The sequence below is a fragment of the Pyrus communis genome, chromosome 1, assembly GCF_041283825.1.
Source record: "Pyrus communis isolate YQ-2024b chromosome 1, ASM4128382v1, whole genome shotgun sequence".
NCBI classification, from domain to species: domain Eukaryota; kingdom Viridiplantae; phylum Streptophyta; class Magnoliopsida; order Rosales; family Rosaceae; genus Pyrus; species Pyrus communis.
This window is the reverse complement of record NC_142565.1, coordinates 2,874,317-2,891,401: the sequence shown is the minus strand read 5'-3', so window position 1 is coordinate 2,891,401 and position 17,085 is coordinate 2,874,317. Positions and strand designations below refer to the sequence as shown.

At 38.6% G+C, this 17,085-nt stretch overlaps 2 protein-coding genes across 7 annotated transcripts; one reads left to right on the top strand and one right to left on the bottom strand.

Annotated features, from left to right (window-relative positions):
• Window positions 1-2,094: 2,094 nt before the first annotated feature.
• On the top strand, window positions 2,095-6,278 carry LOC137720891 (receptor-like serine/threonine-protein kinase At4g25390). 4 transcript variants are annotated; one of them, XM_088692442.1, is made up of 2 exons: window positions 2,095-4,193; window positions 5,946-6,278. In XM_088692442.1, exons 1-2 carry the CDS (start codon window positions 2,287-2,289, stop codon window positions 5,977-5,979), a joined length of 1,941 nt encoding a protein of 646 aa, XP_088548568.1. In that variant the 5' UTR covers window positions 2,095-2,286; the 3' UTR covers window positions 5,980-6,278. The 4 variants fall into 4 exon arrangements, with proteins under 4 accessions (XP_088548568.1, XP_068316113.1, XP_068316114.1 ...); XM_068460012.2 differs by having other exon boundaries at window positions 5,942-6,278; XM_068460013.2 differs by lacking the exon at window positions 5,946-6,278 and adding an exon at window positions 5,120-5,458 and having other exon boundaries at window positions 2,096-4,193.
• Window positions 6,279-8,022: 1,744 nt separating this feature from the next.
• On the bottom strand, window positions 8,023-9,836 carry LOC137720890 (transcription factor bHLH36). Of its 3 annotated transcripts, XM_088692438.1 has the most exons (4): window positions 9,660-9,836; window positions 9,357-9,574; window positions 8,799-9,176; window positions 8,023-8,671 (listed from the first exon to the last, which is right to left on the bottom strand). In XM_088692438.1, exons 2-4 carry the CDS (start codon window positions 9,543-9,545, stop codon window positions 8,597-8,599), a joined length of 642 nt encoding a protein of 213 aa, XP_088548564.1. In that variant the 5' UTR covers window positions 9,546-9,574; window positions 9,660-9,836; the 3' UTR covers window positions 8,023-8,596. The 3 variants fall into 3 exon arrangements, with proteins under 3 accessions (XP_088548564.1, XP_088548560.1, XP_068316112.1); XM_088692434.1 differs by having other exon boundaries at window positions 9,357-9,836; XM_068460011.2 differs by having other exon boundaries at window positions 8,799-9,173; window positions 9,357-9,836.
• Between the last annotated feature and the right edge of the window lie 7,249 nt (window positions 9,837-17,085).

Sequence of the window (17,085 nt, the reverse complement as noted above, 5' to 3'; positions counted from 1 at the left end):
GGGCGATAAATCGCGGGTCACCTACGAGTCGGAACCACCTAGTGTGGTATGTACGACAAGCCTAGGCACCTAACTTGGATCCAAGGCGAGCATGCGGTGCGGGTGAACATACACGTGAAGGATATGCCCCTCTCTGGGCGGGAGCACTAACACCGGGGGTGCAGATTATGAGCTCTCTAAGCATCTCAAACTATTACTGCATACAAACAACAGTACCACTTACCTGGCACTTACCTGTGCGTCAACAGCACCATTACACATATATAAATGTATGCCGTTACAAATGCATGTGATGATGCATAAGTGATAATGATAAAATGTATGGCATAAAACAAATAACCTTTTCTATTTAATTTCTGGGAATATAAATGTATATAGGTATATACGGAAAACAAAAGCCCACTCACTGATAATTAGAAGGGTCGTAGCCCCCCTGCCTCGAGTGTGAACGCTCGTCCTCGGAAAACGAATCACCTATACGCGACAAAGTTACGAAAACGTTAATTTAAAAGCACCTAAGCAACTTCTCGTAATAACTTCTCATACATTGCTCAAATTGGACAAATGAATATACCAACGTGATCTACACAACCTCAGGATCACACCCATATTTTTAAAATAATTTTTGGACCACGCACGCGCCCCCACGCGCCGTCCTAGGCACGGACCTACGCGCCCCCACGCGCGGCCACGTGCACTGCACACTGACGGTGTCAACAGACGCCGTCAGGAATATTCCGTTAACCTGACGGAATATTCCGTTAACCTTAACTGACGCCGTTAACTGACGCCGTCACTGCCGTTAGGAATATTCCGTTAAACTTAACGGAATATTCCCCTGTCTTCTCCGGCGAGACTCCGGCGCCGGCGACGGCGCCGGAAAACTGGGTAATTTTCAAACTAAGTTTTCTCCTTCGTTTTTCAACCATTTTTCACGATTTTTGAACCAAAATGAAGCTTAAGACTAGTAGAATCACGTTAGACTACTTTTAAGGCCTAAAAATCACACGATCATACCTGCAACAACGATCAAAGTTCGGCCAACTTTGAACCTAGCCTTCCCAACGTCCAAATTCACCCAACGAACCACTCCCAAGCTCCTGGGAACCTCACAAACACATCTACAAGCTTAGAAATTCCAAAAACACACTAGTTTAGGTTTGCATGAACAGTGCAATAATTCGGCCATTGTTGAAACGACGTGAAAACGTTCGAATTCTTACCTGGAATTGGTATGGTTGTGCTCCTCACAACCTCACGAGTTCAATGGTGTAATTGGTTCCTGGATTGGTGAAGGTTTGAGTTGGTTTGTGTATGTGTCCGTATGTTGAAGAAGGAGAAGAAGAAGATGAAAATGGACTCGGGGAGAGAGAGAGACAGAGAAAGACAGAGTGAGGGAATGAGGGAGGGAATCCCGGGAAGAAAAAGAAAATGTATGAGTGTGTGTGGTCCCACAACCCACACAACACAACACTAAGCGTAAACGAATAGATTAGGGGTAAAATTGTAATTTCAAATGTACGTTTCGTTAGTTTCGGGACGGGATGTTACAATCAACATATAAGTGAGAAACAATGAGGATGAAATTAACCACCTCCATAACTTTAGTTCATGAATTTTTAAGTATGAAATCATGCATTTTATTGTCGCATTTATATACTTTTTAGTACTTTCCATTGTTTTTGTAAATATTTACTCAACGAAACAAGATGTGGTTCAATTTTTTCAAAAACATTGTTCTTGGTTTCTACGTGTTATTTGACTACCATCATTATATAAGTAAGCAAACATGTCAAAATTTTATTTAGCTGAAAATTTAGTTTACAAATAGTAAGAAAAATACTATTGTTCATAGGAAAGGAGAAATTCAACACCATGATTTAGGCATTCGCATCTTAATATTATTTTTTATTGTAAGATTAAATAAGATGAAAAAGATCAACGAACAAAAAATATATCATTTATTAAAAGGAAAACATGTTTAAAACCAATACAAAGTTGAAGGCAAAAGAACTCAACAGCGCGCGGGCGCCAACTGCGCTGGAAAGGAAAAAGTAAAATGTGACAAGTGACGAGGAAAAGGAAAAGTCAAATAAATAAAATCCTCCCGCACCAAAACGGAAAGACATAAAAATTGCAGTGACATTAAACACGGCCGAAAATACAGACACGAACAGCTCAACAATTCAAAGCACTTTCTTTTTCTTCTCCCTTCCAACTCTCGCTGTAGCAATTCGCAACGAACTCTAAAGTCTCCACCTTTATGTCGTTTTGGTAGTACCCACGATGCGCCAATTCCTTCAATCCCCATCGCAATCGCCCGCAGCTTCTCCTCAGCCCCAACCCCGGGTCAGCAGCCGCCTTCCCAACCCTATCGCCGCCGCCTCCGCCACCACCGCCTTCTCTCTCCTCCTCTTCCTCGTAGTCTGCTTCCGAAAAATCACCCGGAAGCGGACCACCCCGGAATCCGACTCCAAGCCCCCCCACCGCTTCTCCTACTCCGTGCTCCGCCGCGCGACCGACTCCTTCTCCCCCACCCGCCGCCTTGGCCAAGGCGGCTCAGGTTCCGTGTTTTTCGGCACCATCCCACACACCCGACAAGATGTCGCCGTCAAGCTCATGGACTCCGGCTCGCTACAGAGCGAGCGCGAGTTCCAGAACGAGCTCTTTTTAGCCTCTAAGCTCGATTCTTCGCTCGTCGTCTCGGTCCTCGGATTTTCCTCCGACCCGAAACGGCGGCGTATGGTGCTGGTGTACGAGTTTATGAGCAACGGGAATTTGCAGGACGCGCTGCTGAAGAGAAAGTGCCCTGAATTGATGGAGTGGAGAAAAAGGTTTTCGATTGCCGTTGATGTAGCGAAAGGGCTCAGGTATCTTCATGGGTTGGACCCGCCGTTAATTCACGGCGATGTGAAGCCCAGTAATGTGCTGCTGGACGGCGACTTCGCCGCCAAGATCGCCGATTTCGGGCTCGCTAGGCTGAAATCGGAGGATCAGGTTGTGATTGAGATTGATGACGTGCCGAAGGAGGAGCTTGAGAGCAATGGCGGGTGCGACTATGGGTCGGTGGTGGAGGAAACTGAGAGTGTGACCACCGCTGGGTTTGATGATTTGAACGTGGCTGTTGATCAGTCGCCGGAGGATTTAGCGAAGGGTCCTGTTTCGGTTTCGCCGGAGACTTCGGTGACACCACCGTCCCCGGTGTCTCCAGGGGGGACTTTGGAGGAGGGAGGGAAACAGAGGGTAAATAAGGATTGGTGGTGGAGGCAGGACAGTGGAGTGAAGGACTATGTGATGGAGTGGATTGGGAATGAGATTGGGACTGATAGGCCGGTTGGAACTACTGCCTCCTGTTCGAGTAGTGAAACGGTTGGGAAAGTTAAGAAGAAGAGGAAGAACAAGAGGAGATTGGAATGGTGGGTGTCGATGGACGAGGAAAAGAATGTGAAGAAATCGAATAAGGAGAGGAAAAGGCCTGCCAGGGAATGGTGGAAGGAGGAGTACTGTGATGAGCTTGCTAAGAAGAAGAAAAAGAAGGACAAGAAGCAACCGAAAGGAATGAGCTTTGACGACAATGATGACAACTGGTGGTCACGCGATGAGGAATTGTACGCGGAGAGTAAGAAGAAGATCAAGAAGAGGAGTAGGAGCAGGAGTTGGGGGAGTGTGAGTAGTATTGATTGGTGGTTGGACGGAATGCGGCGTAATGGTAGCCATGATTCCGGGGAGATTCCAAAGAGTGGCGCCATGAGTAGTACTCCGAGCATGAGAGGGACAGTGTGTTACGTTGCCCCTGAATACGGTGATGGTGGTGATCCGTCTGAGAAGTGGGATGTTTATAGTTTTGGGATTTTTTTATTGGTTCTTATAGCCGGAAGGCGCCCGCTTGAGGTCACAAATTCGCCTATGTCCGAATTCCAAAGGGCGAATTTGTTATCGTGGGCGCGCCATCTTGCCCGCTCAGGGAAGCTCGTTGATCTCGTTGATAAGTCCATTCAATCTCTGGATCAAGAACAAGCAGTCCTTTGCATTACCGTGGCATTGGTTTGCTTGCAAAAAGTGCCTTCTCGCCGCCCCTCGATGAAGGAGGTTGTGGGGATGCTTACCGGTGAGTTGGAGCCACCCAAACTACCGCGTGAATTATCCACTTCAGCTAAGTCACGCTTCCCATTTAAGTCTCAGGCGAATGTCCGGTGAGTTTCAAATGTATGATTTTGTGTCTTTTTCGTTAACATTAAATGATATACTGCTATAGATCATTGCTTCGTCATTCTTTGTGGATGATTTGTGTATCGAAAGAAAGGAAAAGGAACAGTTTTTACTTGTATTAACTTATGATTTCATCAATGAATTTGAATTATCGGAATTTCTTTATTTTGCTCATGTCTTTACTGGTAGGCCTACAAATCAAACTGTTTTCGATTTCGTATGTAATCATAGTTTGGTGTAAAGATGGAAACACTGTCACTTTGTCACATTCCTCTTGCACTGACTTTCAGAAATTTCGAGTTTACTTTCTCGGAGGCCGGCCCCGTGCTTTTAACAACGAGGCCAGCCCTACTCATTTGAATAGGTTTCCTAGAAATTGAACTACTACCTACTTAGTGAAATTCGATTAGTTGACCCCTCCCCCCTTAAAGAAAAGGAAAGGGAAAACAAAGAAGAAAGCAACTTGCTTTTTATCATCATTTGAAATTTTGTCCAGGGTAGTTGTGGTTCCTGTCTCCAGCTTTTTGGAGGTTGGCTATACCTTTTGCATATATTCCATTTTTCACCTTGGTAGTTGGTAATGATTGGGAGGGAAAAATTTCAGATAAACCCGGGTATTGGAAAAACCGAAAAAGGCCAATACAAATGCAAACGTGGACGGAGAATGGATGTAACTTGTCCCGTGACGATGCTTGGCCCTGTTTCTAAGATGGTTAGTAAGTAGGTTTTTATTTCCTGCACAGCTTCATCGGTTGTGCAGAAAAAGGCACGACACTCGTGCAATTTTCTTAGACATGCTCTAGTTTAGAGATTTGGCATGTTTATTACTGAGAAATTGGGTAAACATTTTGTTGTCTCTATGTTTCAAGATCATGTCCTCCACAAGTGATTTCTTTCTTTCGGTGCCAAGGTATGCTTGCTGATGGTGATTCTTTTAGCTTGAACGTACAAATCAAAGATTCTGCTTATAACTTCACCCAGTAGCTGGTTCGTTGCGAATACAGATATACAGGTCAACTGACCCAACTCAACCTTTGCCAGCTTGAAGCCTAGAATTTGATATTTTAACGTATAAAGACTTTACGGTGAAGTTCTGTCTACTAAAAACAATTTATTACAGGTAGAGCTTGTTACAAGCAGAAGTGATATGTATAGCCTATGAATCATTTGTGCTACTAATTATTTGTTCACTTGCCCATCTTATGATTGAGCTTTGTCACCATGCGCACATGATGCTTGCAGTTGCAGACAACTCCTTGTAGAATAGTTTAGTATACTTCCCATGGCCTTTATACAGATCATTGATAACATTTCATATGCATACAGAGAAAGATGGCTTTTTAGCCAAAATGGTCATCGAGATTGACATAACTCCTCACTTTGGTCCTTGATATTGAAAATCAATAGAAGTGGTCCTTGAGTTTGTCCACTATCAATTATTTTGATCATTTCGTAAAAAGTGAGGGTATTTTTGTCAAATCAACCCTTCCACTTGCTTTTCCATTTAACGGAGATTTTTCAAGGAATGACCAAAATGATTGACGGTAGACAAACTTAGGGACTAAAGTGAGGAGTTATGTCAATCTCAGGGACCATTTTGACGAAAAACCCGACAAAGATTGACGCTTACATTTTAAAGAAAATGTAGTTAACTTAATATTGTGTTGCTTAATAAGAATTGTTCAAGCATTTCATCTGAATTGTATATGCTCTTATTTGCAATTTTTTCAAGTAAGCTCGGTGGCTTCTGATCTGTGGTCAAGTAAGTAGCTAAAATAAGAGAAAAGGATATGAAATATGTGGGGAAGGGGTTTAAGAGTTGAGCAGGTTTGGAGGGTTCTCTCCGTCTTCCGACCACGAGCAGGTTTCCGACTACGCTATCATCTCGAATGTCTCATTTATCGAGTATCGACAGATCTGAGGTGCCTCGTGAAGCTAATAACATGGATCTGCAAAGTGGGATTCTATCTTTGATAAATGTTAACCAAGGTAGCTCTCTGAGAGGCCATGGATGGACTTGCTGATGACTCACAGCGAAGAACCGATGTAATTGATGGCAGGGAAACCAATTCATACAATTCTGTAATTTTTTGTGTGTTTCAAATATCAATATAATGAGAAATATAATTTTTTTTCGTTCAGTGTTTTATATATCTTGTGTTATTGGATTTGTTTTAATTAAAAATAGCCAAAATTTAACCCCTTAATAAATATATATATATATATATATATATTAATTTTTAAACGAACGATATTATCTAGACTAAGGAGTAGGACAGTGAGAGAGTGAATGGGGTTGGGTTGGTAGGTTAAGTCTTACAATGGTTAGCAATAATATGGTTTATATTCGGCTTTAGTGGGAGCCGAACTTAAAAACTCTCACTTACAAGTGATAGGAATACTATTAGACCGTAGTAGTAAGCGGCGTCAATCGAATATATTTAAGTGGGTTTTTTGTTATATTTGAGTAATTATATTGTCACTTTTGAAATTACGGTATAAGTATGTGATTAGAACTCCTAGAGAGAGGAGAGAACATGGAGTAATGTTAATCGGGTCTTCAAGTTCCTGGGTTGGTTTGCAATTTGGGTTTCTTTGACCCGTTTGTAACTTCAATTAAATTCTTCATCTTGTCCGTCCATTTTAATCTAACGGTTTTTATTCAATGTGTATGTAAAATGTGGGTATGCGCATTAGAGAAAAATTGCTAAATGGCAGCCTATGGAAGTCCATGGAGTGGACCCAAACTTGGCAATGCAAACAGGGGCTTATGGGCCCAATGGCATGTTGATTTTGTAGTTGGTAGTTATGGGCCCTTAAGTCGGCTTTCTGGAAAGTCGCAAACGTGGTGTTGATTAAACGACCTTTCTTCGAAAGTGATTTTCATACCCTATTTTTTTCTTCTGCACATTTTTTTTTTTTTTTTTTTTTTTCGTAATTTGATTTTTTTTTAATCAAAATTCAAAGGCTGAAAAATGAAAGGGGTACGAAAATCAATTCCTAACTTGTAAAAATTAGATCAAAATAACTTTGTACTATTGTATAATCATGAATGGAATCGAGATAAGCATGTTAAGAGTTGGATTACGTGAAAAAATGGCAGTGTGATAATTATTTTGGGGTTTGTACTTATAAAGAAAATAATGGTTTGAAGAGTCTAGAAACTCTATATTTTTAGACTTTTAAGGGCTTATGCATACGAGTGTTCAACCAACTTGGGGATCTATATGCTAAAACAATCGAGCCCTTGCACATATAAATAGATGGAGGGAGCTAAGGCCCACCGGTGCAGCTGCCGCCACTGCAGTTTAGTGGGGGAAAAAATTATGATGATTTTAGAAGGTGCAAGGAACGTATTGGTAATATTATTCATGCTTCTTTTAGTGATGAAAAAGACATGTAACTTGAATTTACCATAATTTCAGTAGTTTAAATAATTTCAGTTTGAATTCCCATCATTGTAACTCCTACAAGTTGTGGTTTAATGAAGTTCGCGAAAAAAGAAAAGGCAATGAAATGATATACACGCATGCCCTTGAAGTCGGCTGGACAACAACAGTAGCTAAATTGATGTCTTAGGTTAGCGACAGATTTTATGTTCATGCTCTTCGATAAATGGACACGGCAATAGAAGTAATCGACCACTTAAAAGTGGGTGCTTTGTGGCCTTCAACGAAGAGCACATGAAAAGCCCTTCAGAGCAAAGAGCACAAACCGTTAACCTTAACCTAAGACAGAGGTTGGCTATAAGTTTGATGCAAGAAGCAATAAGTCATTTCCAGAAATATCAATCTGATGATATATGTAGGTCCATTTATAATTGTAGTCTTGTCCTTCATAAATAAAATAATACCCGAAAATAAATCTGTAATCTGATATTTTGTAACTTGACAGCAATAATAGATCAAAGTCACACACAAATATACAGATAGATACACAAACATATACACGCTGCACGGTCAAATTGAGGTTCTTCTACAAGACTTTGCATCCCTCCCATATTTATATTCAAGTAGAGCTAACTGAAACGATATCAGTAAGTACTTAAACAAAATAACACATAGTAAATTGTAAGAATTTACGTTTGAGTCATCACCAAATTTGATCCCAAAATAAAAGAGAAAGTTGAAGCATTGGTCCATGATATTTGACCCAATTGAAGTATTGGTTACTGAAATTTGATCCCAAAATATCATTGCTCTATACTGTGACAAGTTCAAAGACCAATACATATGGAATTTTAGTTCGAAAACCAAATCTCCAATTGGGTCAAAGTCCAAGGACCAATGCTCAAATTTTCTCGGAAACAAAAATTAAGATTGGGAGCAGCATACTGGGGGAGTCCAAGGCCAAATGAATCAACACAGCTATTAAGTTACTCGGATATTCATTTACATCGTGGAAGCACTTCATGTAGTTTATGTTCCAGCGCAGAAAGATCGATACTCTCTGGATCATTCGCCTGAGAAAAAAAAAATTAAATAATTAAACACACACACGCACAAAACAGCAACTTCAAACATACATACTTACACACAAAACCCTAAACCTAATATTGACCAATAAATTAGGAGTACTTGATAGAGTACCTCGGACTGGATAGTATGAAGGAGTCTGTCATCTATTTTGGAGGAGACACAGCTCACAACACAAAGCCCTTGTTCAAGAAGCACTTCTAAAACCCTAGAAATTGAGAAGCGTAACCCTTCCTCTCCAGATCTGAAGCCGATGGCAGTACTGATCACGATTTGCACTCCACCGCAACATGGGTGGACTGTGAAACAGCTTGGCGATCCCCCATGGGAACTTTCACCACCATGGTCGTCCGTGCTAGTACTAGAGTTAATTCGATCGGAGACCTTCTTCAGTTCAGCTCTCTTGGCGTCTAATCTCTTGATCCTATTCTGGAGGTGCTTTATATAATTCACAGCCTCGTTCATGTGGTCTGATATCGAACGCTTTCCCTGCTTTCGCAACGAATATATGTCAGCAACCCTAGTCATCGTTCTTTCAGCTAACCATGTGTTTGTGTGTGTGTGTGTGTGTGTGTGTGTGTGTGTGAGAGAGAGAGAGAGAGAGAGAGAGAGAGAGAGAGAGAGAGAGAGAGAGAGAGAGAGAGACAGAGAGGGCACATATTGGTTCTAAACCTTGATAAATTCAAGAGGGAGTAGGGATCTAAGTGAAGCATGTAGGATACCCATTTCTTGCCTTCTTTGCCTTTCACTTTCCCTGTGCATAAACATTTTCTTCTTCTTGTTATGATCATTAGACTTGTGATCATCATCCATCATATAGTCCAAAGTAACAGCTAATTTCCGTCGCCGGCTTTTTCCCATGTTGCCATGCTCCGGAACTCTACGATCTTCTGAAATTGTGTGATCATGGTGATGACGAGGATTAGATGAAATCTGGAAGACCAGCTTCTTGCTTTGGTGTAAAGGAAACATTACCAAAAATAAAGAGATTGAACAGCTTTTTTCTGTGAATTTTGCAATGGAGGATTAAAGAACTAGATATGAGCAATATTTGATGGGCCTAATTCAGATGCCAAAGATTCCTTTTCTTCAAGATTGACACTCTCTTCAGATACAAGAAGACTGAGTACAGGTGAGAAAGAAGAAGTGACCTCACCGGCCACTTTAAAATTTTTAATTATGCTCGTGGGCACTGTTCTTATGTACAAAAGTAATTGCGTTCACATTTGGTGGGATCACATACCTAAATCATATATATTTTAAAATTGAAAGTCACTTATGAATGATCATTATATCTCATAAAAATGTTTTAAAATGTCAGGAAACAATAATTTTAGACCATATTTTACAAAGAGGTGGATTGTCTGACTTCTCATTTTCATACTCTTTTTATGTTCTCATGTGATGTATGGTCACGGTTAAGCCACGTTAACATTTTATATTAATTTTTTATAAAAATAATAAAACAAAAAGTAATAGAAATATAAAATGTTGATATGGCTTAACCGTGACTACACAAACAGAAGGGCATGAGGAGAGTATGAAAATGAAAGGGCAGGCAATCCACCTCCATTTTATAAACCACACGATGTGACGATTGATAATTAAATATTATTTTTAATGATTTGAAGAAAGAAACTATCAATCGTGTATCATGTGATCTATAAAATATGATCTAAAATGATAGTCTTTTTTAGCATCACCCCTTAATTTTTATTGTTTTTAATTAGAAGGAATTTTGATTGATATATTCTTTTTGGAAGATAAAACTATTAGCGAGCTAGGGTAAGCGTTATGTGAAAACACGCACCCAAAAGACAGGAAGCTCATCATATCCATATCTCATCTCACCCATTTGGAAAATGTGATACAATGCATAAATTGTTAATTAAGTATGTAATTTAATTATAACATGGATGATAATTAAAACATGCATGTTTTAAAACAGTACTTGATAATACAGCATAACTACCAATAGTATCAAGAAGAAGATCACTTTGACTTTGAGCTCTACTTTATGAGTTGGCCAAAGGAGTTGTTGATACTGTGCATCTTGAAAAAATAGTATTGTAATGGTCGAGAAACAGCTTAGCTGCTTCCCTATTTATTTTTCCTGACAAAATCAAGCATCAAATCTACTATAATATATAATTGTAGTGGTTATAATTGCGAGATATATAAACGTATGCGAGGGAATAATTGTTATGAAGCACTCAGAATTTTGATTATTGTTAATTAATTATTAATTCGTCCTTAATCAGTACACTGTACAAGGAATATGTACACGAAATTTTGAGCCTTTTCGGGTGGTAGACAGGCAAGGTTTAAATAATTTTTCTTCGAGCTCACTAGGATTAAACAATTTTTAGGTTTGAAGGGTTGGGTACAGAAGGATAGTACATTGAGATAATTAATTAAAAGAACAAAACTTTTGAAGTTCATTGTCATTAATTTATTGGTTTCTAAACAATGACTAATTGGTTATGGGCAATATAGACATAATTGGATCAGCTAAGTGCCTATTTGGTTACAAAAGATTACTACTTGGTTATAGGCAACTTGTCATGATTGATTGTAAATTGAGCAAGCTAGGTTTTCTCCATGTCTCCTTCATGAGGAATTAAATGATCATTCAGTATAATTATTATTTGATATAGTCTATTTGCTCAATTAAAGTACGTAATTTTGTTTATTGGAGTTTAAATTTTAAGTAATTATATATTAATATAATTTTTTTTTTCTCAGTAACATGAAAGAAAAAGAGAAATGAAACACTAAAGGAACAACTAGTCTAGCTCTAGCAACTCTAGAGCAATCATTTGAAAGAGTTTGAACTAAACAATGAGGTGGCTTCGCAAGCTCTTGAAAATCCATCTCGCTATTTAAACTCAACTTGACTAACCTGTTAGTTGCAAGATTATGTTCTTTATGAACATGTTGCAATTGCAACTCTAATTCTCTATGATCAAATTTCTACACTCGGAGACAAGACCATAGAAATAATGATTAACGCTAGGATGATATATTAATAATGCTCTCTACCTATATTATCCATATTATTGGAGTCGTGGGTTTGATGGGTTTTATGTTGTCCTCTCCTATAATTAAATGAAAGACAACGATGACTACTACTGTTCAATGTTCAGTCTTAGACCATCTCCAACCATTGGCTTAAAACCTAAAATTTTTAGCCCAAAAAATTTAGGTTTTGACCCAGAAATGGTTTTTCTGCTCTAACCATTATGACCTAAAATTTTAGCCCCAGATTATTAAAGAATGAATTTATGCTCTTTTTTTAATTAACTTTAAAAAAAATTATGTAGACTATCCTAAACTAATTTTATGAACATTTTAACCTAAAATATTTAAATTCCGATAAATATTTGAAAATCACTAAATCGATACATGAAACTTAATACAAACTACAATTAATAAACCACATAAACTTAATACAATCGATAATTCATAAACTATATAAACTTAATAATGATATCCACCATCTTGACTTGATGGTGGACTTGGGATATAGCCTTGAGATGAATCATCATCTTGAAATATACTCCTTGTGGCAATGCCTTCGCAAAATTTCCTTTTGCTTATCACATAAGAACTTCTTCCTCTCTAGAGTGTATTTGTTGAGGTCCTCCATCATGAAATTACATTCGAACCTTTCTTGCTTTCTATCCCTTTCGTGCGTAATGGCCAAACCCATTCGGACCGCTTCTTCCTCCCAAGAGCTATGACTTTTGGCCAATCTTGCAAATCCGGCAACAATTTGTGCACTAATCGGATCTTGGAACTTCCCTTTTCTCTTTGCTTCCTTTTGCTTATCTCTTCCCAGGGGCCTTGCAAAAGAAGAAGTTGGGGTCAACGAATCGACACCTTCATTGACATCATTTGTCTATGCGGCTTCACCATGAAATAATCTTCCCCATTGTTTGATTATATTCAATATCAGCCGTTGGATTCAATAAAAATATAAATATAAATATAAAACTAAAAAAAAAAAAGGAATGTAGGTCGTTGGATCAACCAATGGACTGTTGATCTCAATCGTTGCTCACGAAACTAGCCGTTGGCTCTCTGACGCAGGTGGCCGACAGGCCCATGTGGGTGGGGTCATGCCGGTCTCTACCTTGGGCGCGTCACAAGGGGGCGTCTGCCTTCCAACTGCCCAGTTTCACTTGCGCTGGTGGGGCCCACATCATTTTCTGGGCTAAATCCTGGCCGGTTTCTAGCCCTTTTTTTTATTATGTTTATTTTTAGGCCCAAATTAGAATTAGGGTTGGAATAGATTGGGGGGAATAGAAGGGAAATTATAGGTTTTAGACCATGAGTTGGATTTGGTCTTGTGATGTATCCAACAAGTTGATGGGATGTAATATAAGGTGGTACTGTCCACTTTAAGACTTTTTGTTTGTCATCAAAGCATAGTTATCATACCAAATCATAGATTATCCCATAGACAAAACATGTCTATTAATTTTTCTCATTTGGTTACAAAAGATTCCAAAGGGGATCGATATTGATATCCTGCGCTTAGGATTTCTCCGACCATCTCTTGACGGGCCAAGCCGCCAAGGTAATGCTAAAGACATATGCATTACTTTCTGTAAAAAGTAAAAATAAAACAAGAAAAATAGAGAGAGAGAGAGAGAGAGAGAGAGAGAGAGAGAGAGAGAGAGAGAGAGAGGCTTAAAACCTACAAAGGGGATCGATATTGATATCATGCGCTTAGGATTTCTTCGACCATCTCTTGATGGAAAATGCCTAGTCATGGGCCCTAGTGCTCTAGTAACCTACCAAATTAAGTAAGCTTGTCAGGGTCCCGTTGCAAGCCCTATAGTCCCTTCAACTTAAAATGGGCCGCAAGATCTTGTTGTCCTCAAAATAAATTCAATCCGATGTCCCACGTACTTGCCTTGAAGATTTTTTTTTAGTGTATCAAGAATACGATCCGGTATATTAAATTTAATAATATAATTAGTTAAAAATATTATTTTAAGATTTTTAATCAATTATATTATTATACTTTGTATACTAGGTCATGTTCTTGATTGATTCTCTGGTATGGGCACAATGGGACAGCATGCTGTGAGCATATCTTCATAGAATCCACTTTTATATTGATCAAAAGCAAAATGTTGACTACTATCAAGCAAATATTGTAATTTAAAATTTCCACGATATAACTGTATTATTAAATGTCAAACATGTATTGTTTATTGTGGTATATAAGAATGAATATATTACAGATCAACAACAGTTGAGATTTCCATTGTGAATGTATATTTAAATCATCACGATTTGAGGCGCTATATGTATCATACATTAAACAAAAGCATTACATGTATAAGACATTAAACTAAATCATCAACATGTATATAGGATTACAGTAGATGATGTAGACAAATATGTATCAGTATGATGATAAGCAGTAGACTGAAAGTCTTCTACTCTGAACACTCAGGTGTTTTATGCTTTATGAATAGGGTATAGCAATGGAGAGAACGATATGTGTGAGAGTAGAGACGCCTCTACTTATATGTTTTTCTCTTTGTCTAGCCTATTATAAGAAAGATATTAATCAAATCATAATCACATCAATTATGTCCCATCATGATATCAATTTATGTCAGATTTAATAGGGTTTACGATAAATTAATGGCACAGAGTTTAAGTTTAAGACTGCACGATTCTTACTCTATTAGAATTTTAAGATCATTTGTATGCCAAGTAACTCGATATTCAAGTTACTTGAGGGCCAAGTAATATTAACGAGAATTCATTGATATTCACAAATAAGGTTTTACAATATGACCCTCCTAGTTGTTGGTTAGGATAATAGCCTTCATTGATACATACTCCCACACTGAGTGTTGCAGATAAAAAAGTTGAGGTTCTTTTATAAAAACTAATTGACAATATGGTAAGTAAAATCAGATGTAAGGTCATGTAAGGTTTCTTCCTTTTCTAACATGAAATTCAACTCTCAACACGTACTTTCACATGTGACAAATTTTCAAACCCACCACGTGGATTGTTATAAAGTTATGTAATCTGGAATCTTCTTGGTAATTATTGCATGTATTATGGAAATGTAATTTCCAATTCTAATTAGTGTAGGATTCCTACCTAAATAGTGATTGATATAACCTCTCTATATATTGTAAATAGTTTACACCAATCAATAAAAGGAGTAAGAATTCTAGATAATATTATAGTAGATTGTCCTATATTTGAAGCCCAACGGCCACACATGCTCCACGTCACCCAACTTGTCTTGTCCATGTGCTATGCTTAAAAATTAAATTCGCCACAAGTAAGAAGGCATATAGAGAGTGTGAATCCCACATCGGAAAAATGAGTAATCTTGCATGTACTCATGAGTAATTGAGGTACACCCCATACTTCCAATATATTTATAGTGGAACATCAACTTTCTTCATTCAGGGTTTCCATCAATGTCATAGCATTGATTATTCCGAGTGTTTAACCCCGTTGCCTAATCAGCCACCGTTCGCACTGTCTTGAGTCTTGCTATTTCTCACATGTGGCCGCTTCGACAATTAGATGTGAAATTGCATTCCTTCATGTGTATCTTCAAGAAGATGTTTAAATGTCTCAGCCTCCAGAGTTAGTCGATCCCGCTCATTTGCATTATGTTTTCATCTTTAGAAATTTTTATGTGACCTTCAACAAGCTCCTTGTTGGTGGTTCCACCCGATCAGTTCCTTCTTATTTTGTCTTGGCTTTTGGCAAGGTCACACTGATTCTTCGCTTTTTTTTTTTTTTTTTTTTTTCACAATGTCTTCGTCACTATTTATTTCTTACTCTATGTTGATGATGTTGTTACCACTGGCAGTTTTGATGCTCTTATTTCTCAGTTCACTACTTTTCTTAGCCTACAGTTTGACATCAAAGATTTGGGTCCCCTCAGTTATTTCTTAGGCTTATAGGTTATACGAAATTCCACTGGACTTCACATCAATCAACTTAAGTATGCTTGTGACTTGGCTTTTATACTCTGTATCGTAAGTTGTTTGGCTCCTTACAGTATTTCATTCTCACTCGACCTGATATTTTCTTTGTTCTCAATATTGTTGCTCAGTTTATGGGCTACCCTCACACTGCTTTTATGATTGCCGCCAAGCTAATTCTCCGTTATGTAAAAGGTACTTTGAAACTTGGCATCACATTGACTCCTCGGCTGGCTTATGCTACCTTATATGCCTACCAATGCTGATTGGGTCCACCGTCCAAACACTCGTCGTTTCACCATTGGTTGATCTTTGTTTTAATCTCATATCTCGGTGCTTTAATAAGCAACCTATTGTGTCTTGATCAAGTGGTGAATCAAAATACCATGCTCTTGCTCCTGCTTATGTCGAAACTGCCTGGATTTGTTTTATTTTGCACGATCTCGTTTGGCGTTCTTTTATGTTCGTCAATCTCGGCATGGTGTGTCCTTAATTTGTTCCAAACTTGTCTGATCAGGCTCGTTCAGTTTTTCGGGAAGGGCTATTGCATGTATTAAAGGAATGTAAACTTCAATTGTTACTAGTGTAGGATTCCTACCTAATTAAATAGGTATTGATATAACCCTATATATTTTAATACTTTACACAAATCAATACAAGGAGTCATAATTCTACGTGGACAATACAAATTGAGTGATGTGGAGCACATGTGGCTGTTGAGCTTCACACATGAGTCAACATGCTCCGATAACATAAAAGAGTCAAAGTTTCAACATAAAAACCAATTGGTAACATATAAAGTAGTCCAATTACCCATAAACACATATAATGTCCATTCTTTCTCCAATATGAAATTCATACTCTCAACCATAGTTGCAAGCCCTATCATAGCATAAATGGGGTAGAAAAGGCTACAGAGAAAATGAAAGAAAACTATCAAAACCAATTGGTACTTATATATAATATGAGATACCCACGAGTCCCATGATCCAAATATTTAATTGAATTCTTGTAACTTGTAATCCTTACCAACTATCAACCATGTGAATTCCAGTAGGGGTGTGCAAATGGGTATAGGAACTACGAGTTGGGGCGGGTACGAGCCGATTCCTAATTTTTAAAAAGAGAAACATGGTGGGGCGGGGTGGGGCTTTGAAATTTTAGGGGCGGGCCGAGTCCAAATATATAGAAAAACAGGTACCCGGCCCGGCCCGATTGTAATTGTAATGGACGGATGAGATTGAAGAGTAACCTACATCTAATATGAACCGTTAGTTTTACCCTAAGACCTAGGTCTCCTCGAGCTCGACTCTATCACTGAAGTCTGCAGTCCTCGAACTCAACTTGATTCCTTTTCGCCATCTCGCTTCGTCATCCCCTCCACCACCCCGACATCATCCCTTCCACCATCCCAACATCAC

Bases quoted from the DNA above. Each gene is read 5' to 3' on its own strand.
- LOC137720890 (XM_088692434.1), bottom strand. From the start codon at position 9,656: ATGTTTCCTTTACACCAAAGCAAGAAGCTGGTCTTCCAGATTTCATCT. The intron at 9,177-9,356 runs GTTTAGAACCAA...TCGTTGCGAAAG, and splicing joins TCCCTCTTGAATTTATCAAG to CAGGGAAAGCGTTCGATATC. The intron at 8,672-8,798 runs GTACTCTATCAA...TTTTTTTCTCAG, and splicing joins TTCATACTATCCAGTCCGAG to GCGAATGATCCAGAGAGTAT.
- LOC137720891 (XM_088692442.1), top strand. From the start codon at position 2,287: ATGCGCCAATTCCTTCAATCCCCATCGCAATCGCCCGCAGCTTCTCCT. The intron at 4,194-5,945 runs GTGAGTTTCAAA...TTTTCAAGTAAG, and splicing joins AAGTCTCAGGCGAATGTCCG to CTCGGTGGCTTCTGATCTGT.